The 22,249-nt window shown below is 43.4% G+C and overlaps 1 protein-coding gene across 1 annotated transcript in view; it reads left to right on the top strand.

Moving 5' to 3' along the window:
• Window positions 1-21,819, top strand: part of GNAI1 (G protein subunit alpha i1) — a 78,463-nt gene extending 56,644 nt beyond the window's left edge. Inside the window, exons 4-8 of the mRNA XM_070616984.1 lie at window positions 1,495-1,652; window positions 5,852-5,980; window positions 12,002-12,131; window positions 13,159-13,312; window positions 19,727-21,819. Coding sequence (XP_070473085.1) covers window positions 1,495-1,652; window positions 5,852-5,980; window positions 12,002-12,131; window positions 13,159-13,312; window positions 19,727-19,917 — 762 coding nt within the window. The 3' untranslated portion in view covers window positions 19,918-21,819. The remainder of the gene's footprint in view (window positions 1-1,494; window positions 1,653-5,851; window positions 5,981-12,001; window positions 12,132-13,158; window positions 13,313-19,726) is intronic.
• The last annotated feature ends 430 nt before the right edge of the window (window positions 21,820-22,249 follow it).

Raw genomic sequence — 22,249 nt, 5'->3', positions numbered from 1 at the left:
AGAATGACTCAGAACCTGGTTACCTCCGCGTTTATTAAGGATATTGTGCACGTGTGGCTCGCTTGCATGCGTTTCTCTTGTGATTTACTCAAAAGGGGAACATAGGCTTGCATCGTATGTTCCCATGCTGAGAAACTTAATATTTCCCGCAGTGGGTTCCATCTGAAAAGGAAGGGTTTCACAGATTGGCCGCAGAAGGAGTTCACACACCGTCAGCTGGCGCCTCTGCCAGCCTGGGTCACCGGATGCTTCTCGTGTGCACCCCTTACCCTGTGCACCCTCCCTTCATGAACATCCACCACGGTGCTTTGGAAAAACTCCCCTTGCGAACAGTTAGGGGTCGTCCGCCTGGTTAACACAAAGCCACGGTCTCAGGTGGAGAATCAGCTGTGTTGTTGCCTGAGGACGGTGCCCGGCACCATTGCTGCTGCACACGCGTGTGTTTGAAACGTGTCTAGTGTGAATTGAGATGCGCTGTCCCTGTGAAGTGAACGCCAGATCGTGAAGACTAAGTACGTATCAAAGCGAATATGAACCATCTTATTCATAATTTCCTATTACATGTTGGAATAACGCTTCATAGACAGGTTAAATAAAACTGTGAAAATGAGTTTCACATTTTTTTTTACTTTTTAGAATGTGGCTGTTAGAAAATTTAGAATTGCATCGGTGGCTCCCACTGTATTTCTTTTGGACTGCACTGCCGAGCGTGGTCGATCGCCTGCGGGTCAGAATAGCTGTACATATTTGTAGCCTCAAAACTTAAGGGAAATTTAATTAACTTTGTATGCAAGATTCCTTCATTTAAAAACTTCCGCGTGCCGTCTTCTCTATGCATCTTGAGTATTTCTGCCCCGGATCTGTGTCTGTTCTGTTTTCTGCACCTGATCAGCGGGTGCCTGCCACCCTCCTGCCCGTGGATGTTGACATACATCCACTTTACGGTCTTCTGAGAAGTCTCTGGCTGCCCCGTGAAACGGTTCTTGCTCATTCTACGTTGATCTCTCCCTTCTCTCAACTCACTTTGCGTCTACAGAGTGTATCAGAGGCTGACATTTCATTAGACTCTTATCTTCATGTCTAAGTGTTAATCTGTTTCTTAGATTCGAGACGTTTTTGGGACGGAGGGAGCAAGGGTACATCCTTCTGTTTTCTCCTAAGTGGTCCTTTACAGTGTCCCGCAGACTGTCAGTGGACGGTGGGCTACGTGTCCCCTCACGACCTCCAAATGTGCTGGTGCTTCCGGCTTCCTCGCACCTATAGAGCTCTCACTAACATCACAAAACATAGACTCACGATTTAAGATGATGCCTTTCTGATTAAGCCCATTTTTTTCAGGGGTGCTTTAGAAAAATAAAAGTTCTGACACCAATAAAAAAACCTAAAGGAAATTGCCCATTGCGCCTTTTGTGACCCGTAACGTCCCCCTTTGTAGTTTTTATCGGTAACGTCTCCCTTTTTCCTTTTTTTGCAAAACGGCCTTCCGATGTTCAGGATGATGCCCGCCAGCTCTTCGTGCTCGCGGGGGCCGCTGAGGAAGGTTTCATGACGGCGGAGCTGGCCGGGGTTATAAAGAGGTTGTGGAAAGACAGCGGTGTGCAGGCCTGTTTCAACAGATCCCGCGAGTACCAGCTCAACGATTCCGCAGCATAGTAAGTACTCCTAACTTCAGAACCAACGATGATGAGTAATTGCCTCGAGTTGTATATACCCCCAAGTCACTTCTGTTGCAGAATTGGCTGACACGTCCCAGTACAACGCAGGACATCAGGGTGACAGTGTTGGAAAAGCCTTCTCCGTCTTTCTTGTGTCTGTCTGTAGACAGCAGTGCCGTTATTTCTCTTGTGTTCAAAAGTGTCTCGAGACTCATGGTTACGTGACTCCAATTGGAACACGCAGAATGGGAATTTCCAGTGTATTTCTAAGAAAGTAGCTGGAACTTTTCACAGTTCACTCTGAATTTGGGGGTCTCTCCAGATGGCCTGGGACAAGCCACAGGGAGGGTCACTGACGGGGGTTCTTGTCATTGTGCTGATGGTGCCTGGAATGGGTTGGCTGTCCGGTCCCAGGCACCTTGATGACATGCACCCTTTTTAAAGAGGTGTCTGCTCATCCCAATATCTTTTCCCACAGTGTAGAATAGCTCTTCACTTGAGACTTGTCAGTTGTATGTGTCTTGTTGCCTTAGACATCTAAGGACAGCTTTTTGGCAGAAAAATCTACCCTGGTTTTCTAGGTGGTGGCCCAGAAAGTTTGTAAAGCAAGATGTGAGAAAACCTAATCAGGGCGCTTTCTGCTTGGTGATCTACATAGAATTAAAAAAATAGAGTATTTGTTTCCGTAATTTGGCAAACATCTTCAAAAATGCCACATAGGATGTGAGTAGGAATTGTTGGTCTTAAAGCACATGCTCTGCCCTCATTTTCCTTTCCAGGATTGTTCCATCCTCTTGACAGAGCTCTTGACTCTTAGGGACACAGTGAGGATCGCACAGAAGATGACAAGTATTAGGTCTCAGGAAATACACACACTTTGACACAATGGAAAACAGACAAATGGGGTCTGGCTCCCCTTACGCCACTGTTATCAAACAGCCTGTCATCTGTCGCACATCAGCAAACTCCATGTGTGTTACATCAGTGATTGGGTGCGAGTGAACAAATAATGCATATTATTGTATAACCCATGGTAATTTTTATAATGCTATTTCTTAATCTATATTTTTAATTTTTTCTTTTTTTTTTGCTTTTTCTCCCCAAATCCCCCCAGTACATAGTTGCATATTTTTAGTTGTGGGTCCTTCTGGTTGTGGCATATGGGATGCCGCCTCAGCATGGCCTGATGAGTGGTGCCATGTCCACACCTGGGATCCAAACCGGTGAAACCCTGGGCCACCGAAGCAGAGTGTGTGAACTTAACCACTTGGCCACGGGGCTGGCCCCTTTAATGTTTTCTATGTATATAAACCATATATATTATCACATATGCAGTTTAGATATATTTGTGTAACACCTTCCTTTTTTTTTTTTTTTTTGAGGAAGATTAGCCCTGAGCTAACATCATGCCCATCTTCCTCTACTTTATATGTGGGATGCCTACCACAGCATGGCTTTGCCAAGCCATGCCATGTCCACACCCGGGATCCGAACCGGCAAACCCCGGGCCACCGAAGCTGAACGTGGGAACTTAACCGCTGAGCCACTGGGCCGGCCCCATATGTCACACCTTCTTATTGCACATGTAGCCCATCTCGCCAGCTGGAGGCCTCCCTTCTGCTAGGAAATATTCCTCGTCTCCCTGAGGAGGTCCTTGCCTCTCTGTTTTGTGTACCCCTAATACGTTGTGTTTTCTTTCACAGATTTACATTTCCTTTGAGGCAATTTGATTTGCACTTACACCGAGACCTTTTGATTATTTTCTGTCTTGGCCGCCACTCTGTGAATTCAGCGAGGTCTGTCTCTGCTCAGGCTTCTGTCTCTGTTGCCTGACACGCAGCCGTCGCTCAGGATGTCCTTAATTAATAATGAATGGATGAGCCACCACCCTTTACGGAGGCTGGAAGAGAAATTAGGGAAAGTTAGAGAGAGCAGGAACACAGCTCTTGGGCCGTGGTGTTGGTTTCGGCCTCACCAGCACCTGCAGGAAGGGCCACACGGGGGTCACCGTTAGGGTGAGAAGATGCTCTGAGCCGAGCCCGGCAAGGGGCTGTTTCAGCAGTTGTGGGGCGCTTTCCAGGGACACTGTTTGAAGTCTGTGTCCCCTGTGGGGGACTTCCTGGGCCCCTCAGTCTGTTGCCAGAGACGCCCCCTCTCCTCTCATGGTGCTTGGACATGTGCTGAGGAAGACATGTCACTTTGGCTCCCCGTTATTTTATTACTAGTCATCCTGACCTTACGATGGCAGTAAAGGGACGAGGACGTCACAGAGATCTTGTTCACGGCCGTTACAGGCGTCACGATTTCCGAGGTCTTGACCAGAGATGGGGAGGTGCCACCAACGTTGCCAATAAGACATCTAACCACCAGTTCACACTTTAAATTCACAATCATTTAAAACAATTGGAGTTTTTCACAACGCCTGTTTTTCTTTTTTCGTTTTGTTGAAATATAAACGTGTGTTACTTTTAGAGGCTATTAGAACTCTAGCAGTTTTAAGCAAAGAAATATTCCTGTGAGTGATCAGAGCACATTTTAAATAAGAGTAGCTCACCGTTTCAAAGACACAATTCGTAAAATTGGGCTGTGGCCCGTTTTGTTTATTTAGATTTTCTTCCAATAAGGTGTAACATTATATATGTGGGATTAAAAAGAGATAAAGTACTGGGGGATTATCAGCAATGCAGTAATAAGATTTTTTTTTGCTTGAGGAGGATTGGCCCTGAGCTAACATCTGTGCCAATCTTCCTCTATTTTGTATGTGGGATGCCTCCACAGCGTGGCTTGACGAGCAGTGTGTATGTCCGCACCCAGGATCCAAACCTGCGAACCCCGGGCCACCAAAGCAGAATGTGCAAACTTAACCTCTGCACCGTTGGGCTGGCCCCCGTAATAAGATTCTTTTAAATTCAGTACATACAATACAGATAACTCAAGCTGTCCTCTCTCCGTGTGTTCTGGTGTCAACACCACGTACATACACTTAGCCATCTGAAATGTTTTGATTACTAATTTAATGTTCAGATTGTTTTCCGACTCCATCTCCACAAATCAAATATTTATTGAGCTCCTTTGGTTTGCAAGACCCCGTCTGAATGCCAAGGGCAGTTTCGGAGGATAACATCAGTTAAAGGTGCAGGAGTGGGTGCCTGTCTGCAAGACGCCTGGATGCATCTTCTAAATCCTCCTGGGCCGTTCCCCTCCAGAATTTGGCGATGCCCCCCACGTCCAGCTGACCTTAGGACTCCTTCCAGACTTCCCATTCCAGGTTACGCATAGCCTGCCCCTGGCCTTCCTCTCTGAGAAACAAACTGTGGCTCCTCCTGCTCCCGTGTTCTTTCCCTGCTCCTCCTGACATGATTGACATTCCTGTTTATCCGTCCCGCTGTTCAGATCTGGGTGAACCCCCCGCACTCTCCCCGAATCCTTCTTTACCACATTCACGTTCCTGTCTCCACGCCGAGACTCTGTATAACGTTACTGACTCTACTATATAATGTGACACGTTAATTTACACAGAATCATGGCGTGGTGTGACACCAGGACGGTTTCGTATCACAACGAGTTTGGCGTCATCGGCCGAGAGCGTTGAATGAGTGACTGGTCAGTGAGCGGTGCAATGCAAAGATCGGTTAGGGAGCCCGTGAAACGGGAAGGAAGGGAGCCTATGGGTGTTCCCCTTCATGGAGCTTCAGGCTGGTCATAGAGGAACAGGATCCAGTTCAACTTCGGCCAGAGGTTCCCTCATCACTTTCCTGAAGACTGAGACTTCTTAAATCCACAACAGAAGAGTAATGTCTGGATGTGAGCGCAGCCCTGCATCAAAAAAGTGGAATCAAGAGTTTTAAGAAACAAACTCATGCTGCACACTTAGTTTGGGTGGTTTTTGAAGAAGTTATTATTCTGTTTTCTCCCCCAGCAAAGAGAATGACTAATTACCGTCCTTAAGAAACATAGGACACAACCTTTAAAAAAACGTTAAAAGAGCTTTGTGGCTGGAGAAGTAGAGACGTTTTCATTGCAGTGGGATTCCTGTAAGATATAAACTTAAATTGGTTGTATTACATCATTACACAGAAATGTAAAAACTGCCAGTAATTTGGAATATTGCATGCGTTCGAAATGTTTCCTCTTTATTTAGATGCTCTTTACTGGCTGTGTTAACTATGAGCGTATTGTTTTCTTTATTTTTTCAGCTACCTGAATGACTTGGACAGAATAGCACAAACAAATTACATCCCCACTCAACAAGACGTTCTCAGAACTAGAGTGAAAACTACAGGAATCGTTGAAACCCATTTTACTTTCAAAGATCTTCATTTTAAGTGAGTAGCTTCAAAACATATCATTTATAAATTTAGATAGAAAACACTATTTGGGAAAAAAAGTATAGTAAACGTTTCAATAAATTTAGGGTTGGAAATTACAGAAAACTTTTCTCAGATGATTGGACAAAAATAATTTTGGGGTGAAAGAGGGAGAGAAACATTCTTAAGAGGAATATTTATATTTTTATTTAAGAATAATAGCTATGCAAATTCCAGTTGCCTATATTGTTCACAGGGATGTAAATAAAAATACTTTTTGGTTTTCATTTCTAAATAGAAAATACTCTCTAATATTTTATATTTTGGGAAAGTGTTGCTATCTATTTTTAGGTAAAAAGAGAGAGTTTTACTGATAGAATATGTGCTTATTTATGGAAATATTAAAAAGGAAGGGTAGCTTTTAAAAATTTTTCCTGAAAAGTTTTGTTCATGCGAACTGATGTTTGCACTATTTCGAGATGAAAAACATTCATTTAATTTCGAGTCTGCTGAATTTTCACATTCTGACACCCGAGCAGAGCAGAAATGAGAGGGAATTGGAGTTCATTTTGTCCAGTGCACTCATCTCGTCACGAACCCGCCTCAGGAAGTTCAATTAAACATCACGTTCACATTTATAGGACTCATTTTCTTTTTCCAATAAATAACAGTTTTCAAAGTATGAGAAAAACTGCTGGACTTCAGTTAACGCTGATGCCCTTAAGCAGTCGTGATGATAAGGCAGAATTTCTGAAAGCCCCTTAAGCAAAGGTTCCTGTCCAAGATAAACAGATGTTCCTAAGCTCACTCATGAACAAGCTCACAATTCCAGACCGTGGGGAGCACAGTTAAATATGTGCAATTACACCTCTGATTCCCCGTATTTTAAATATAATGCATTTGTTACTATCGTTTGTCACTAATTTATCCCACATTCAGTGGTTCATGTAATTGAATTTTCCAGAAAACTAAGATTTCATTTCAATTTTCCATGGCAACTTCCCTCCCAGGAAAACAAACCTTGCCCTGCTCTCTTAAACAGAGACACGGATCCTAATTCGTTTATCTGACCGTGCAACCTGCTGTTTTAACACAGGGTGTGGTTTTGCATCTGCTTTTTTATTTTTTTCTGTTTCCACTATTTTTTTTAAGCTGTCAGTGGGTGTTTTTTCGCTGCTGGCATTCTCTCTGACTGAAATCATTCACCTCCTTTTAGTCTGCTCACGACTCCTAGGATGTTAAGTGACCAACTCGGGAATATTCAAATACTGGGATTTCAAATAATCTGGTATGTCTTATCTGAGCCCTATTTTCATATTTATCTTAAAATTAAGAAGTGATTTTGATTATAAGGAAGCCCACTGTTAGAATGAGGCTGTAAGGATGTTCTTGTTTTTAAACCAAGTGCAGCTTAGATTCTGACTTTTTGCTTTTTATTTACCTTGCTTTAAAGACCCTATTTTATAGCAAATTTACATTGCTATGTTTGGATAATGGCTTTATTCTAACCATTTAGTGCGGGGAGAAAATGCATGGGGTCGGGATGAGCAAGTCAGGGTCCTAGACCCAGGCCCCTGCTGGGTATGAGGGCAAACTGGGTTAAGATTCTTCCCGAGGGTGTTGCAACCTTGCGTGTTGTCAGAGGTTCAGACATCAAATGAGTTATCGTCTGTGGAGGGAGAGCCTGCGGATGGTGGAAATGCAGTGGTAGATGGCTCAGTCCGTCCTCTGGTACTTAAAACAGTCTAACTGTAAAGTCCGGCTCCAGGCTTGCTGAGATCCCCCTTAAACGTTCGCTTCCAGAACACACTTTTCACCTCCAGCCGAGGTTTCTCAGAGTTGTCACTGCAGCATCTCGCGGGCGCCCTGATTCAGTGAGGTTGTCCCTTGCCTGGTCCTCGCCGTGCATCTGTTTCTGCTGCCCTGTCCGGTGTCCCTGGTGAGGTAGAATTTCTCAGGATGCATTTAGTCACTGTTTCCACCTGCCGCCTTGAAGATAAACACAGGTCTGTCAGGAACTGCAGACAGACTTTGTCTCATTTTGGATCTGAATTCTCTTAAATTACTGTCATTGCTCACATATGGTTTCAACTTTGCTGTGTATGCTCAGTGAGCCTCAGGAGAACGAGGGCAGAAACGTACTTAGGATGATTCCACTGGGAGGTCGTCAGCGTGCTTATCATTTTGTGTGTTTTGTGCTGTAATTCATTGTCTGATTTTAACTGCCGATGTAAAATTTCAGTTTCACTTATTTTGTTGTATGGTTGGAATTAACAAATTCAGAATGAGGTGATAAGGTGTTATACTTTAAGAATATATATTATCACCTCCATGACCAAGCGTCTGTGGAAGGTGTCTCTTTGGATTATTTTGCTCTGAAGAATCAATGCTTGGGGCCAGCCCACGGGTGTAGGGATTAAGTTCACGTGCTCTGCTTTGATGGCCCAGGGTTTGCAGGTTCCGATCCTGGGCGTGGACCTGGCACGGCTCATCACCCATGCTGTGGCAGGTGTCCCACATAAAATAGAGGAAGATGGGCACAGATGTTAACTCAGGGCCAATCTTCCTCACCACAAAAAAAAAAAAAAAGAAAAGAAAAACAGTTTTATTTTGCTATTATGTGTTTGCTGAATATAGAAGCAAAATACCCCATCTATTATAAAATTGCCATCGTAATATAAGACAAGTTTCTATAGTAATATAAACGTGTAGTGGGTTTTGGAGCGCAGTGTCGTGTTGGTGGGGTTGATGTCTGTGTGTGGTCAGCTAGCTTTGCATCAGTCAGTCGTGGTCATGTTGGTGTTAGTTGAGTCTGAGGACAGGTCCGCACACTGCAGGATCTCCAATACCCCCTTCCACCTTTCCCCTCCCCCTAAAAAAAGAAACCTAAGAAAACTCAAATTCACTCCCTATTTGATGCTAAAGTCCTATCTTTTCTTTTCTTTTCTCTTTTTTTTTTGAGGAGGATTAGCCCTGAGCTAACATCTTTTGCCAATCCTCCTCTTTTTGCTGAGGAAGGCTGGCCCTGAGCTAACATCTGTGCCCATCTTCCTCTGCTTCCTATGTGGGATGCCTGCCACAGCATGGCTTGACAAGTGGGCTGTAGGTCTGCACCCGGGATCTGAACCGGTGAACCCCCACGGGCCGCTAAGTGGAGTGCATGAGCTTAACCACTATGCTACTGGGCCGGCCCCTGTTCTTAGTCGTTCTTGCTCCTTGGTTTATGAGTTAGACCAGTGATTCTCCAGACATAGTCCCTGGATCAGCAGCCCCAGCTTCATCCACCTGGCGTCTGGTGTGCACTGAACTTTAAGAAACGCAGGCTTAGATTGAAGGTCCTTGGTTTGTGACCAGTATGTGAATGGCTCTCGTTCATTTCTAAATTAAGTAGATTGAAGAGATGTCGTCCGTGGTCACGTTACTTGGTGATCAAGTAGAAGCTCTTTTATGGTTAACCTTCCCACCGCGCACCTGGAAGATCTAGATCTTTAACGTCGTGGCGTGAAGTCTATTGTTGCTCGAAAGTGTTTGAAAATATTCTGTAGACACAGTTCACTCAGTCATTCAAGAAACGTTAGGAAGTGCCCTTGTGTGTGTCCAGTGTGGGGCATATAGAACGCACCAGACAGACAAGTCTTTGCCTTCATATTGCTGGGGGTGGGGGTGGGAGGTTAAATATTTAACAGGCTGGGGGTGGTAATTCCTATAGTGAAGAACAAAGCCAGCAGGGCTGCTCTGACAAAGTCGAGGAAACTAGGTGTCGTAAAACAACGGGAGCCGATTGATTCCCTCGTGGTTCTGGGGGCGGAAGATTGAGATCGTGTGTCTGCAGGACTGAGCGTCTTCAGTCTTCAGGCTCTAGCCGTGGGGGCTCCCCGCCTCTTCCTGCCTGTAGTGGTGGCTGGTGGCCGTTGGTGCTCCTCGGTCTGTGGCCACGTCCCTGCAGCCCTGGGCCCTCGTCACGGGGCCGCCTTTCCTGTGTGTGTCTGCTTCCCTTTTGCCTGATAGTTCATTCCTCGGTTTCTCTCTTTCCCCACTTGGCTGGGTCACATCCTCAGCTGAAGATCCAGGTTCCCCTCCTTCAGGTCTGACCTTACACCCGGCTCTAGAACGCGGTTAAGCAAGGTTTCTGCCGCCTTACAACTTTCCTCAGTGTCCAGGAACGTGTTTCTCCTTCCTTCTGAGACCTCATCGGAGACATTTAACATTCGCATCCCCCCCTGACGTCGTGTTCATGGTGATATGTATTCTCTAAGGGGCGAGCTTTTCCACCGTCCTCTTCACTTCCATCAAAGTCTCACCAAAATCACCTCGAAGGTCCATGCTCCTAACCGACCATCTTTTCCAGGAAATCTGGGCTTTTCCTGTCTGGTAACTTGAGATTCTTCCAGCCTCTGCCTGTTCCCCGATTCCAAAGCCACTTTCACGTCTTTAGGAACGTGAGAGCATCACCCGGCTCTGGGAACTAAGATCTGTATCCATCGGGGTTCTGCAGAGAAGCAGACCAGCGGGCTCTGTCTGTTTCCAGGAATTGGTTTCCACGCCTGTGGGGCTGGCGACTGTGAAATCCGTAGGGCCAGCAGGATGGCAGGTGCCGACAGAACCTGGCGTTCGCAGGCCTGCGGCCGAATCTCTTTTTCCCCTGAGAAAGCTCGGTTTTTGCCCGTCAGGCTGGTCAGTTGATTCGGCGAGTCTGCCCACGTGATCTCAGATAATCTCCTCTATGGAGTCAGCTGATTATGGATGTTAACCGCGACTCTGAAATACCGTCCCGGCTGCGCCTGGATTCGTGTTTGGTTAAATCGCCGTGTGATGGCCTAGCCAAAAGTCCATGACGAAACGAGCCGTCGCAGAGGGACGCGCGCGCTGGGTGGGTTTCCTTGTTGTTTATATCGAGTGGTGGGGAATCGTGACCTCTGATCAGAGGACTTCTCTAAAAGTATGTTACCTTTTTGGTCAAGTTATTTTCAAATTGTGTTCCTTGGCAGGTTGACAAACGGGCCACGATTTTATTTTCTTTCATGTTGTTTGTGTCCGATCTTTATCACCAGCCGTCCTTTTTGGATCTTACCCGTTTTATGGTGTGGTCAGATCATTTTGTTACGGAGCATATTTCAACTTAACGAATGATTTACCAGCCAAACCAATAGCAGGAAGGCCGCTGAAATGATGACAGAAGTAGCAGGACTAGCTGGTGGACTCAGATTTGGTTTATAGGCCAGTGCGACTCCGCAGGGAAAATTCCTTTGCTGAGAATTAAATCGGGACTGTTTTAATTAGTGCATCATCTCGATAAATGGAACCTTTAAAAATGTACCAGTTTGCATAGTGTTTCCGTTATGTAAGTGGTTATTTCTAGGTTGCGTAACATAATCTATGTGAGTTGCAACCTTTGCTTAACTTAAACTCTTATCAGAAAGAGAGGAAAAAAAGATTGTCGCCTTTATATTGTTTCATGGTGTACTATTATATATTGTGTAAAAATTGAGTTTTTCAGTCTTAACTTAAAAACTATTCGATACGGCCACTCGTTCATCTCCTATTTCATCCCATTTTTCTTCTGCACCATAGTTGAGCTTTTCATTAGCAGCCTCTTTGCCCCGTCTGAGTCGACTGCTTGCTCAGCTTTTTCTTTCCTGGTTTACGTGAAAGTCTTGCTTGTTTCCTCTGGGAGAAAAGGACTTTTTGTAGTGGGCGGGGCCCCTCTCTTTGCCGTGACTTCTGCAACTCGAATTTCCCCCGTTTTCTCTGTCTTCCCTAATTGCTTCATGGGACTTCTCAGGGTTTAATGTTCTGCTCTAAGTGTTCTCATCTGTCAATGAATGTGTTGTTTTCTTTGAGGGTATTTTGGGGTTTTCTTGTTTTGTTTTGAGATACCCCCTCCTCTCCATCAAAATTTTCTTCCCAAAAGTCCTTTTCTCCTTTGTTCCCATCCCACCTTCCGCCTGCAGTTTGGAGCTTTTCTGTTGATGTTATAGAATGCCTCGGAGCTTCTGAACATTTCATTTGACGCTCAACTCATTAGTTTTCCTCTTACAGAATGTTTGATGTGGGAGGACAGAGGTCCGAGCGGAAGAAATGGATCCACTGCTTCGAAGGCGTGACCGCCATCATCTTCTGTGTGGCGCTGAGCGACTACGACCTGGTTCTGGCTGAAGACGAAGAGATGGCACGTAGACCCGCTTTTCAAGATTGGGCATGGGATAGGAAGAGCCCGAGATGCTGACGAGAATTTTTCCGAGAAAAATGCTTCTCGGAAAACTTCTTGAGAAATTCTCGCTAATGTCTGAAGCATTTGAAAGTTCAGGCTCATTTCTCTCATTTCTCTGTCTGGATACTAAGAGGGAAGTAGATCAAGGAGCACAGAGGAAAAGGAAAAGGCTGAGACTTAATCTTGCCTCAACCGTGCATGCCTAACTCAGCGTTTCCTGCATCTGGTCTCTACATACTGAGCGGAGATAAACTTATTTCCACGATACCCCAACGCTCGTTGTTCTTGACTTGTTACTACTGCTCAGATCACTCAGTCATCTTTGACCCGAGTTATACTTTGCTGTTGCCACGTGATTTTCACGTGCATCTCAATGTACCAGTAATCTGGGGGCAATATTTTTAAATAGAAATTTAAAACTCAATCATTTTGAATCAACTTTAGTACAAACTGGGGGAAAAAAGAGAAATGTCCATGTTAACACTTCTGAAATCAGGTGTGTGCAGCCGTTGGGCAGGAGGCACTGTCCCCCAGCCTGTGTCCTTGTCTTCTGTCTTCACGAGAAGACGTATAGGTGCCCTTGTGGGAACCACAGATCCTGGAGGGCAGGAAAGAGGGACCTCGGTTTCCTTCCTGATGCACCATTGTATTCAGGGTGTTGGGCTAATTGTGTTCAGCTTGTTCCGTTTAATTTATTAATCTTTAAACCCTCTGCTTATCCCTTAATGGAAACTTCGATTGACTGTGACAGTGAGAGCTCTTGTCACGTGCCGGGTGCGATGAATGAAGAGTCACGTAGATGCTCCCCTCGCCTAAAATCAGAGGCTGTTTGTTCTTAAATGGCGGAAATGTGTTTTTGTGGTTGGTGCCCTGTTCCTCAGCTGACTAAGCTCTATTTTATTATAGCATGTGGTCTATTTTATAAGCAGTATTTCTCAAAATCCTTGCCGTGATGACAGACTGGTTGTATTCTTCTCCGTTACAGAATCGGATGCACGAAAGCATGAAGTTGTTCGACAGCATATGTAACAACAAATGGTTTACAGACACTTCTATTATCCTTTTTCTAAACAAGAAGGATCTCTTTGAGGAGAAAATCAAGAAGAGTGCCCTCACCATATGCTATCCGGAATATGCAGGTATTTTAAGTTCTGTGGACAATATTTCTAAGTGAAAGTTCCCCTAAGGCAGGGTTTCAGGTGCCCATGGAATCTCTTAGTTTAGTAAATTGCACCTTGAAGACAAGTTGCTTATCAACTCCGTTCCTTGAGGTGTGGATGAGATTAGTGAAAGTAACGCATTCATTTTATGGAAAAGATGTTGGGTAATTTTCTGTGATGACTCCACATCTTCCTAAATCTGAGGCATTGGTTCGTCCATCTGGTTTATGGATCTGTGTCAGGTATCCTGTGATGCGCAGCAAATGGGACACGTCCTTGCTCACTGTCTCATCTCACAGACACATGGACTCGTCAACAAACACATAAAAGCAGCAGCCAACATGCTGGTAGAAGGAACACGACAGTAATCACGAGGGGGAGAGAAGAAGAGGGAATCCAGGAGTCAGGTGACTCCTCAGGGGGAGTCACGCAAGGTTTCCCGAGAAATCTGAATTGTGGTAATGAGACTGCTTTAATTTTCCTCCCTTGGAAAATGGTCCATGGTGGCAAGGAGGGACCTCAGGTCCAGTGCTGGCTTTTCCTCAATTAGCTCTTTGATCTTGAACAAGGCAGTTAATTTACTGGGGTCTCTACCCCATCTGTAAAATCAGATCCTGGGTTCAGACCTAGCACCGCTCCTGTGGTGGCGTCTCACATATAAAATAGAGGAAGATTGGCACAGATATTAGCTCAGGGACAGTCTTCCTCAAGGAAAAAAAGGAAGATCAGCAACAGATGTTAACTCAGGGCCAGTCTTCCTCACCAAAAAATAAAAGTCTCAAGAATTTGTTTCATTATGCACAATATTTCAGTCTGTCTAGTGTTAGGTTGTGCGATGAGCGTTTACTGCCGTTCACAGGCGGTGTTACAACAGCCCTGTGATGTCAGTTCTCCTGTTCCCACTCTACAGGGGAGAGCGCTGGGGCTTCTTGAGATGACAGGGTCCAGACCCGAGTCTGTGGCGCTCCTGCACCCACACCCTTCACAGCCAGACCGTGTGTGGTTGTGTTCTCATTGGAGCCACCGAGGGAGGGTCCTTGAGTGCAGTCCCACTGCGCGTGATCTAAGCCCTTCTGTGGACGGCAAAGTTACACTCAATTCCAAATCATTCCACATGGTTGCTTATTTTAAAATTTCTGTTTTCTTTTTGAAAGTCATCACATCCTTAAGTCACCTTATTCGGAAACACTTTTAGTGCTTATTAGGAATAAAGTCATTTATAATTCTAATTACAGGATTGAAGTTACCCACGGTCAACATGGCTCAGTTTTGCTCTTACTTTCGTCTGTCTTTTGGTTCATTTTTGTCAGTTTCTATGAAGTAGCCATTTTGTGCTAATATTACCAGACGACCCAAACGAGCCCATAAAGATCACACACCTATCGGGATTTCAGAGCAGCCAAGAATAGACTCGTTTGCTTTTTCTTTGCCAGGTAGACAGTGTGTTTGATAATTTTCCTTGAGTTAATGAGCATCTCCGATCTTAGAATCTTTGAACCGAGAGAATGTCACATCGTTCTTTCACGTTCCCAGTGTTAGATTGGGATTTACTGTCTTCTCCCCACACCCCAAGTCTTGACTCCGTTACCTCTTGCTGCAACCTCAGCTGTTAATCCCTGTGGCCCTTGCCTCTGTGGAAGATCCCCACGGTGTGTGGACCCCTCACTTGGCTCATCTCTACCCCTGTCTGCTCACGTCTTCTCCTCTTTTTATCTGTATGCTGGTGTTGCACCACATTCCATCTCCGTCCTGTGATTTTTAGTGCTTCATCCCTTCATAGTCATATTTGTTCTCACCATGGTCAAGTCTGCTGTCGACTCTGGTTTCTCCCTAAGGCCCAGGCCTGCATTTCCAGCTGCTTGATGGACATGTGCATGCTTTTTAGCACCTGAAACTCAGCCTGAACTCATGTCATTTTCTTTCTCCCATTTCCTCCATCTCCCTTGAATTATATCACCAGCCTCCCAATTCTCCCTTCTTGAACCAGGTTATCATCTGTACTTACCTTTATTCAGGACTGTCTTGTCACATTAGAAAATACTAGAAGATATCTGTCAAATTCCTCCTCCCCATTCTTTGCTGTTCCTAAGACTTAGAATCATATTGAGGAAGGCGCTCAATAGTTCATTCATGTGTCTTGTAGCTCTTGGGAGTCAGTAATCTAGCCAGCTGCCCAGAATATATTCAGTAATGAGCTGTGCACTCAGTGCAAGCTGTTTTCCCAAAACATGGTTTTAATTTAGAGGTTGAAAAAGCTTCTGTGAGCCAACAAGACACTGTTTATTGCTTTAGAATTTCAGACAAAGAGCCTTATTTATACTTTAATAAAATAAATTAAAATTTGTTTTGTAAAAGATATGGAGTTGTCTACTAGCTACATTAAGAGTTAAAATGTAAACTTATTTTGACAACCTACAACAATGGAAAAATCATAGAAACATACAACCTACCAAGAATCATGAAGAAACAGAAAATCTGAACAGATCAGTTACTAGGAAGGAGGTTGAATCGGTAATCAAAAACCTTTCAACAGACAAAGGCCCCGGACCAGATGGCTTCACTGGTGAATTCTAGCAAACATTTACTGAAGAATTAACACCAGTCCTTCTCAAATTCTTCCAAAAAACAGAAGAGGAGGGAACGCTTCCAAACTCATTTTACAAGACCAGCATTACCCTGATACCAAAACCAGATGAATACATCACAAGAAAATTACAGCCAGTATCTCTGATGAACATAAATGCAAAAATCCTCAACAAAATACTAGCAAACAGAATTCAGCAACACAATAAAAGGAGTGTACACCATGATCAAGTGGGATTTATTCCAGGGCTGCAGGGATGGTTCAACCTCCACAAATCAGTCAACATGACAGAACACATCAACAAAATGAAGAATAAAAATCACATGATCACCTCAATAGATGCAGAGAAAGCTTTTGACAAAATTCAACATCCGTTTATGATAAAGACTCAACAAAAAGGGTGTAGAGGGAATGTACCTCGACAGAATAAGGCCGTATATGACACGCCCACAGCTAACATCATACTCAACAGTGAAAAGCCGAAAGCTTTTCCACTAAGACCGCGGACGACACTGGAGTCCCACTCTCACCACTTTTATTCCACACAGTGTTGGAAGTCCTAGCCAGAGCACTTAGGCAAGAAAAGGAAATAGAAAGCATCTAAATAGGAAGGAAGAAGTCAAACTGTCACTATTTGTGGATGACATTTAATATGTAGAAAACTCTAAAGACTCCACTAAAACGCCATTTAACCGACAAATTCAGTAAAGTTGCAGGATATACAAAACCAATATTCAAAAATCTGTGCATTTCGATACATGAATAATAAACTGTTGGAGGGAGAAAGTAAGAAAATCATCCCATTTACAATTGCATCAAAAACCCCCAAAATATCTAGAACAGATTTTACCAAGGAGGTGAAAGACCTGTACACTGAAAACTGTAAGTAAGATGTTGATGGAAAAAACTGAAGATGACACAAATCAATGGAAGATATTCTGTGCTCATGGATTAGAAGAATTAATATTGTCAAAATGTCTACACTACCCAAAGCAGTCTACAGATTCAATTCAATCCCTATCAAAATTTCAATAGCATTTTTCACAGAAATAGAACAAACAATCAGATTTGTAGGGAACCACAGATAGATCCCAAACAGCCAAAGTAATGTTGAGAAAGAAGAACAAAGCTGGGGGCATCACGCTTCCTGATATCAAACTATACTACAAAGCTATAGTAAAAAACAGCATGGTACTGGCACAGAAACAGAGACAGAGATCAATGGAACAGAATAGAGAACCCAGAAATAAACCCACACCTATATGCTCAGTTTATGGCAAAGGAGCCAAGAATATACGATGGGGAAAGGACAGTCTCTTCAATAAATGCTGGGAAACTGGACCACTATCTTAGACCATACACAAAAATCAACTCAAAATGGATTAAAGACTTGATTGTAAGACCTAAAAGTGTAAAACTCCTATAAGAAAACACAACTGGTAAGCTCCTTGACGTCAGTCTTGGTGATGATTCTTTGGATTTGACATCTTAAAAGCAAAGGCAACAAGAGCAAAAATAAACAAGTGGGACTATATCAAATTAAAAAGCTGCACAGCAAAGGAAGCCATCAACAAAAGGAAAAGGCAACCTATGGAATGGGAGAAAATAGGTGCAAATCATATATCTGATAAAGGGTTAATATCTAAAATATATAAAGAACTCACACAACTCAATAGCAAAAAAAACCACACAGTCAAATTAAAAAATGGGCAGAGGATCTGAATGGACCTTTTTCCAAAGAAGACAGGCAGGTGACCTACAGGTACATGAAAAGATGCTCAACATCACTAAACATCAGGGAAATGCAAATCAAAACCACAGTGAGCTATCACCTCACACCTAATATAATGACTATTATCTAAAAGACAAGAAATAACGAGTGTTGGCAAGGATGTGGAGAAAGGGGAACCCTTGTGCTCTGTTGGCGGGAAGGTAAACTGGTGCAGCTGCTGTGGAAAAAAAGTATGGAGTTTCCTCAAAAAATTAAAAATAAAACTACTGTATGATCCAGCAATTCCACTTCTGAGTATTTGAGGAAAATGGAAACACTAACTTGAAAAGATATGTACATCCCATGATCATTGCAGCATTTTTCACAGTGGCCAAGACATGGAAACAGCTGGTGAGTGCAGCGGGGGAAGCACTCCAGTGACAGGTGGCAGCTTGTACATCGGGTCCCCTGACACGGAGCCAGCCTCAGATGTGGAATAGAGGATCACAGACGGGCCTTAGTGAGCAGGCTGGGCAACAGGGGACCTTGAAAGCCAGGCATGTAATTCTGTGTTACTACTGCAAAGCGAGATTGAACATTCTTTCAAATAAACATTTTATTGAAGTATTATATACATACATATATAAAATATGTACATACAGCACAAATGTGAAGCTCATTAAATTTTAAGAAGTGAACATACTGATATATACCCCACTTATATCAAGACAGAGTGTTTCCAGGTCCCCAGAAGGCCCAACATGCCGCTCCCAGTCTTAACTCATCACCTCCCTACACACAAACACACACAAAGAATAACCATTATTACGACTTTTGTCCTCATTGACTAATTTTGATTGCTTTCTAAACATCAGTCATGTAGTATACACTGTGTCTGGCCTTTTGTGTTGAACAGTATATGTAGGAAACCCATCCATGCTGGTGTGTGTAGCAGCAGAACCTTCGTTCTCGTTTCTCGTTACTCTGTGGCAGCTCATTGTATGAACGTGCCAGAATTCATTAGCCAGTCTACACTTAATGACCTTCTGGGTTGTTTCCTAAAGTAGAAGTTCGTTCGCTATTAGCTGTCTTTGAATGTCTTCTGGTGAACATATGTACATGCCCACCTCGTTTTATTGCACTTAGTTGTGCTTTGCAGATGTTGCATTTTTTACGAGACCCCCCCCCCACCAGCAAAAAGATGATGACCCACTGAAGGCTGAGATGATGGTTAGCGTTTTGTACCAATAAAGTATTTTTTAATTAAAGTGTGTACATTGTTTTTTTTAGACACAGTGCTATTGCACAGTTAATAGACCACAAAGTGTAAACATAACTTTTATGTGCACTGGGAAACCAGAAAATTCCCGTGACCCGCTGTATCGCGATGTTCGCTTTACTGCAGTGGTCTGGAACTGAGCCCGCGCCGTCTCCGAGAGGTGCCTGTGTGTGGTCTGTCAAGGGCACACCTAGAACCTGAACAGCCGGTCAGCAGAGTAGCCGTAGTGATTTTTAGATACTGCCAGACAAGTTCCAGACTGTTTGTGCTCAGAAGTCTAGTAGTCACTTGAAAGCAGGGGCGTGTCCCTCATTTTATAACTTCATGGCCATAAGCCACGTGTAGACCCTTGTACGACTTTTGAATAGAGAAAAATGAGTGAGAAAGGCTAATTAACGTGTACATACGAGAGGAAGTGAGAAATACCCATCGGCCTTCACTCGGCATTTCTTGATCAGCCCCTAGACGAGAGCTGAAACAGCGTGCCACCATGAGGGGCTGAGTGGTTCGTGCTGGGATGTAGGAAAAAGGGGGATCTGGCGTTTGGAATGGCGGCAGGAACAAAGATCATGGGGAACATGGAATACCATGATTTGGGTTTGGGTTTTTTTTTTAAGAGTAACTTAACAGTCATCAAAAGGTAATTAACATGGGTATATTTCATTTAGGGGAAGTAATTTCTCTCATTCTCGAAGGGGGAATACAATTACGGAGTCCACATATTTTATACGAATGGAACTGTATTTCAAGGCCCGTTTTGCACAGCTTTGTGCTCGTTGCAGCTTTTCACCCTGTGTTTCTTTCCTTTTCCCGTCTCAGGCTCGAACACGTATGAAGAGGCAGCCGCATACATCCAGTGTCAGTTTGAAGAGCTCAATAAGAGAAAGGACACGAAGGAGATATACACCCACTTCACGTGTGCCACCGACACGAAGAACGTGCAGTTCGTTTTCGACGCCGTAACGGATGTCATCATAAAAAATAACCTGAAGGATTGTGGTCTCTTCTGAGTTTTGCAGCTCGTGGGTAAATGCATTTTGAAACCAAACGCGTACATTGAACCTCTCTAGTCTCGAGTCTCGCAGCCACACAGGATGTAAAGTATGGCAAACACGTGTAGGGCCTGACCAGAGCTCTTCTGGTTTGTTAACTGAAGGTCACAGAAGGACCTTTCCTAAGTGTGGAAGGTGGTCCCTCGGTGTGCGCTGAGGCCTGTCAGAGCTGGGCTGCGGTGTCCTCACCATTTCTGCGTCCGTGTAAATATGCACGCGTGTGTCTACACGTACTTACAGCTTTAGTTGCCTGCGTTCCTTCTAGGTTTTCAGAGCGGCAGCCTATGATTGTAGCATGATGGCGTTGGAAATAGCGGAAACACTGAGTACTTCGCCCTGAATGACAGGCTCTTACTGTGTTTGCCAGTTTTACCAGCTTTATTTGTGTTCGTGTCCTGTAAATTCTTGAGTACAGTGATTAACATTAGGAGAAGGGGCGGCCCTTATCTTGGTTCTCTGTACACTTGTAATCATAAAAATGTTATTTGTACAAACACGGCACAGTCTATTTTAATAACATGATTTGTTCTTTAAATTTAATGTGTTTTATTGAAATGTTCTTAAAGCGGATGAATATACTTGCCTTTGGATCAGTTATTTAAACATTATATGCATTTTGATTTTTTTTTAATAGTGCATGCTGATCTGATTCTATGTTAGATTTTGGTTTGAAGAGCTAAAATTTTAGATTTTTGAGGATACACTATCTTAGACCTATGATAGACACTTAATTTTTATTCAGTTGGTTTTGTTTTCACTTTGAATTTTAATATTTGGATGGTATTCATGCGTTGCCGTCAAGGTGATGCCAGATTAATTTTTATACACTTTGAATAACTACGTTTTTATTTATAACTTAAGTTTAGGTGGATTCGCGAGCATTCTTGTGGGTAAAACATGTCAGCCTAGTGAATGTTGAGACATCCGTTTGTGTATTTCCTTTGGGAAATCCTCGTACACATGGAGCACACACAGTAGCTCCGAGTTTGGAAAATAACAGGAAAGATCTCTGAATCTAGTCAGCTTCTGATGTGATACGAGTTTTAAATTCATCTATGTAACTAGTTTCAAATTTACTTATCACCCTTTATTAAAATTACTTTTTTCCCTTAGATCATTCAAATTTCCTCCACCTGCTTGAATTTATATTCTTTCTTTTTAAATTGCGCTATTATTTCTGAGAATGACACATGCAATTGCCCTTAGAAAGTGAGTAACAGGATTTAATACAGCCAGTGATTGTATGTGCACTGAAATGAGGGTCTCATCTGGGCTGGATCGTGAACTTGGGCAGTCATTTTCTTTCGCTTATTCACTGTGTGTCCTGTGACCTCGTCTCAGCAAAATGAACAGCATTCCCTACCTTACTTCTGTTTGTTTTACGCATCTTGACAAAGTCTTTGAGTAAACTTCGGGGGCACGTCGTTTCTGAGTTTCGTCCTGTGCTGTCATTCTGAAGTATATTTGTTGAAGTGTGAGCGTGCGTGTGCGTGTCTGTGGGTAACCACAAGCTACATCTATCTTTGTTTCATTTGAGGGGCTTGTTTTTCTTCTTTGTAATGTAAAGAAATTCAAAGTTATCAAAATTCCTTCAGTGTGTTAGTTTAGATTCTTTATGTGCCTTTCATGAAAGACATGTTCTCATTAATTTTACCGATGGAAGACATGTAATATCCATATTGTGAAGTCATGTATGAAATTCAACTATACTGGGAATAAATTTGAATCATGAGAAATACAGTTTAAAAAGCCACAAAGACGTACATATTGGTGACCATCATGGATGATTCCTGAACTTTATTCTGTGTAATTGTGTTACTAATAAATCCTAATAAATTTAAATTTTTAAAATTTTACAAACCTGTTGGCTGAACACGTTTTGCGTTAGGATTTAAGTGTCATTCTATAGGATGTGCATTTCTTCTTTATCTCTCCTCTCTTTTTGCAATTTCGTCTACTCGAGAAGCTAGTTTTTCCTGCTCCACGTTTTCTCATGAGACATGGCACACACTTGGAATTGCCTGGTGGACATCCCCTTCTGAGAATTTATTGCCTGCCTCCACTCAGTAGGACCAAAATCATATTCATCCTCATTCTCTCTTTAAACCGGGTCTCGCCCCCGACTTTGTTTGCCATGGTAGCTACCCAGTACCAGCATTCATTTCATTCTCAGTGGAGGACTTCTTAGCCCTCATCTCCATCTCTAATGAGCCACCATTTGACACTATTCTACTTTTCCAATGCCTCACGTGGTTTTTTGTTTATTCTTTCTTTCCATCCCCACTACCAC

The sequence above is a fragment of the Equus przewalskii genome, chromosome 4 (genome assembly GCF_037783145.1).
Source record: "Equus przewalskii isolate Varuska chromosome 4, EquPr2, whole genome shotgun sequence".
Taxonomy (NCBI): domain Eukaryota; kingdom Metazoa; phylum Chordata; class Mammalia; order Perissodactyla; family Equidae; genus Equus; species Equus przewalskii.
This window is presented reverse-complemented; position numbering and strand designations above follow the sequence as displayed.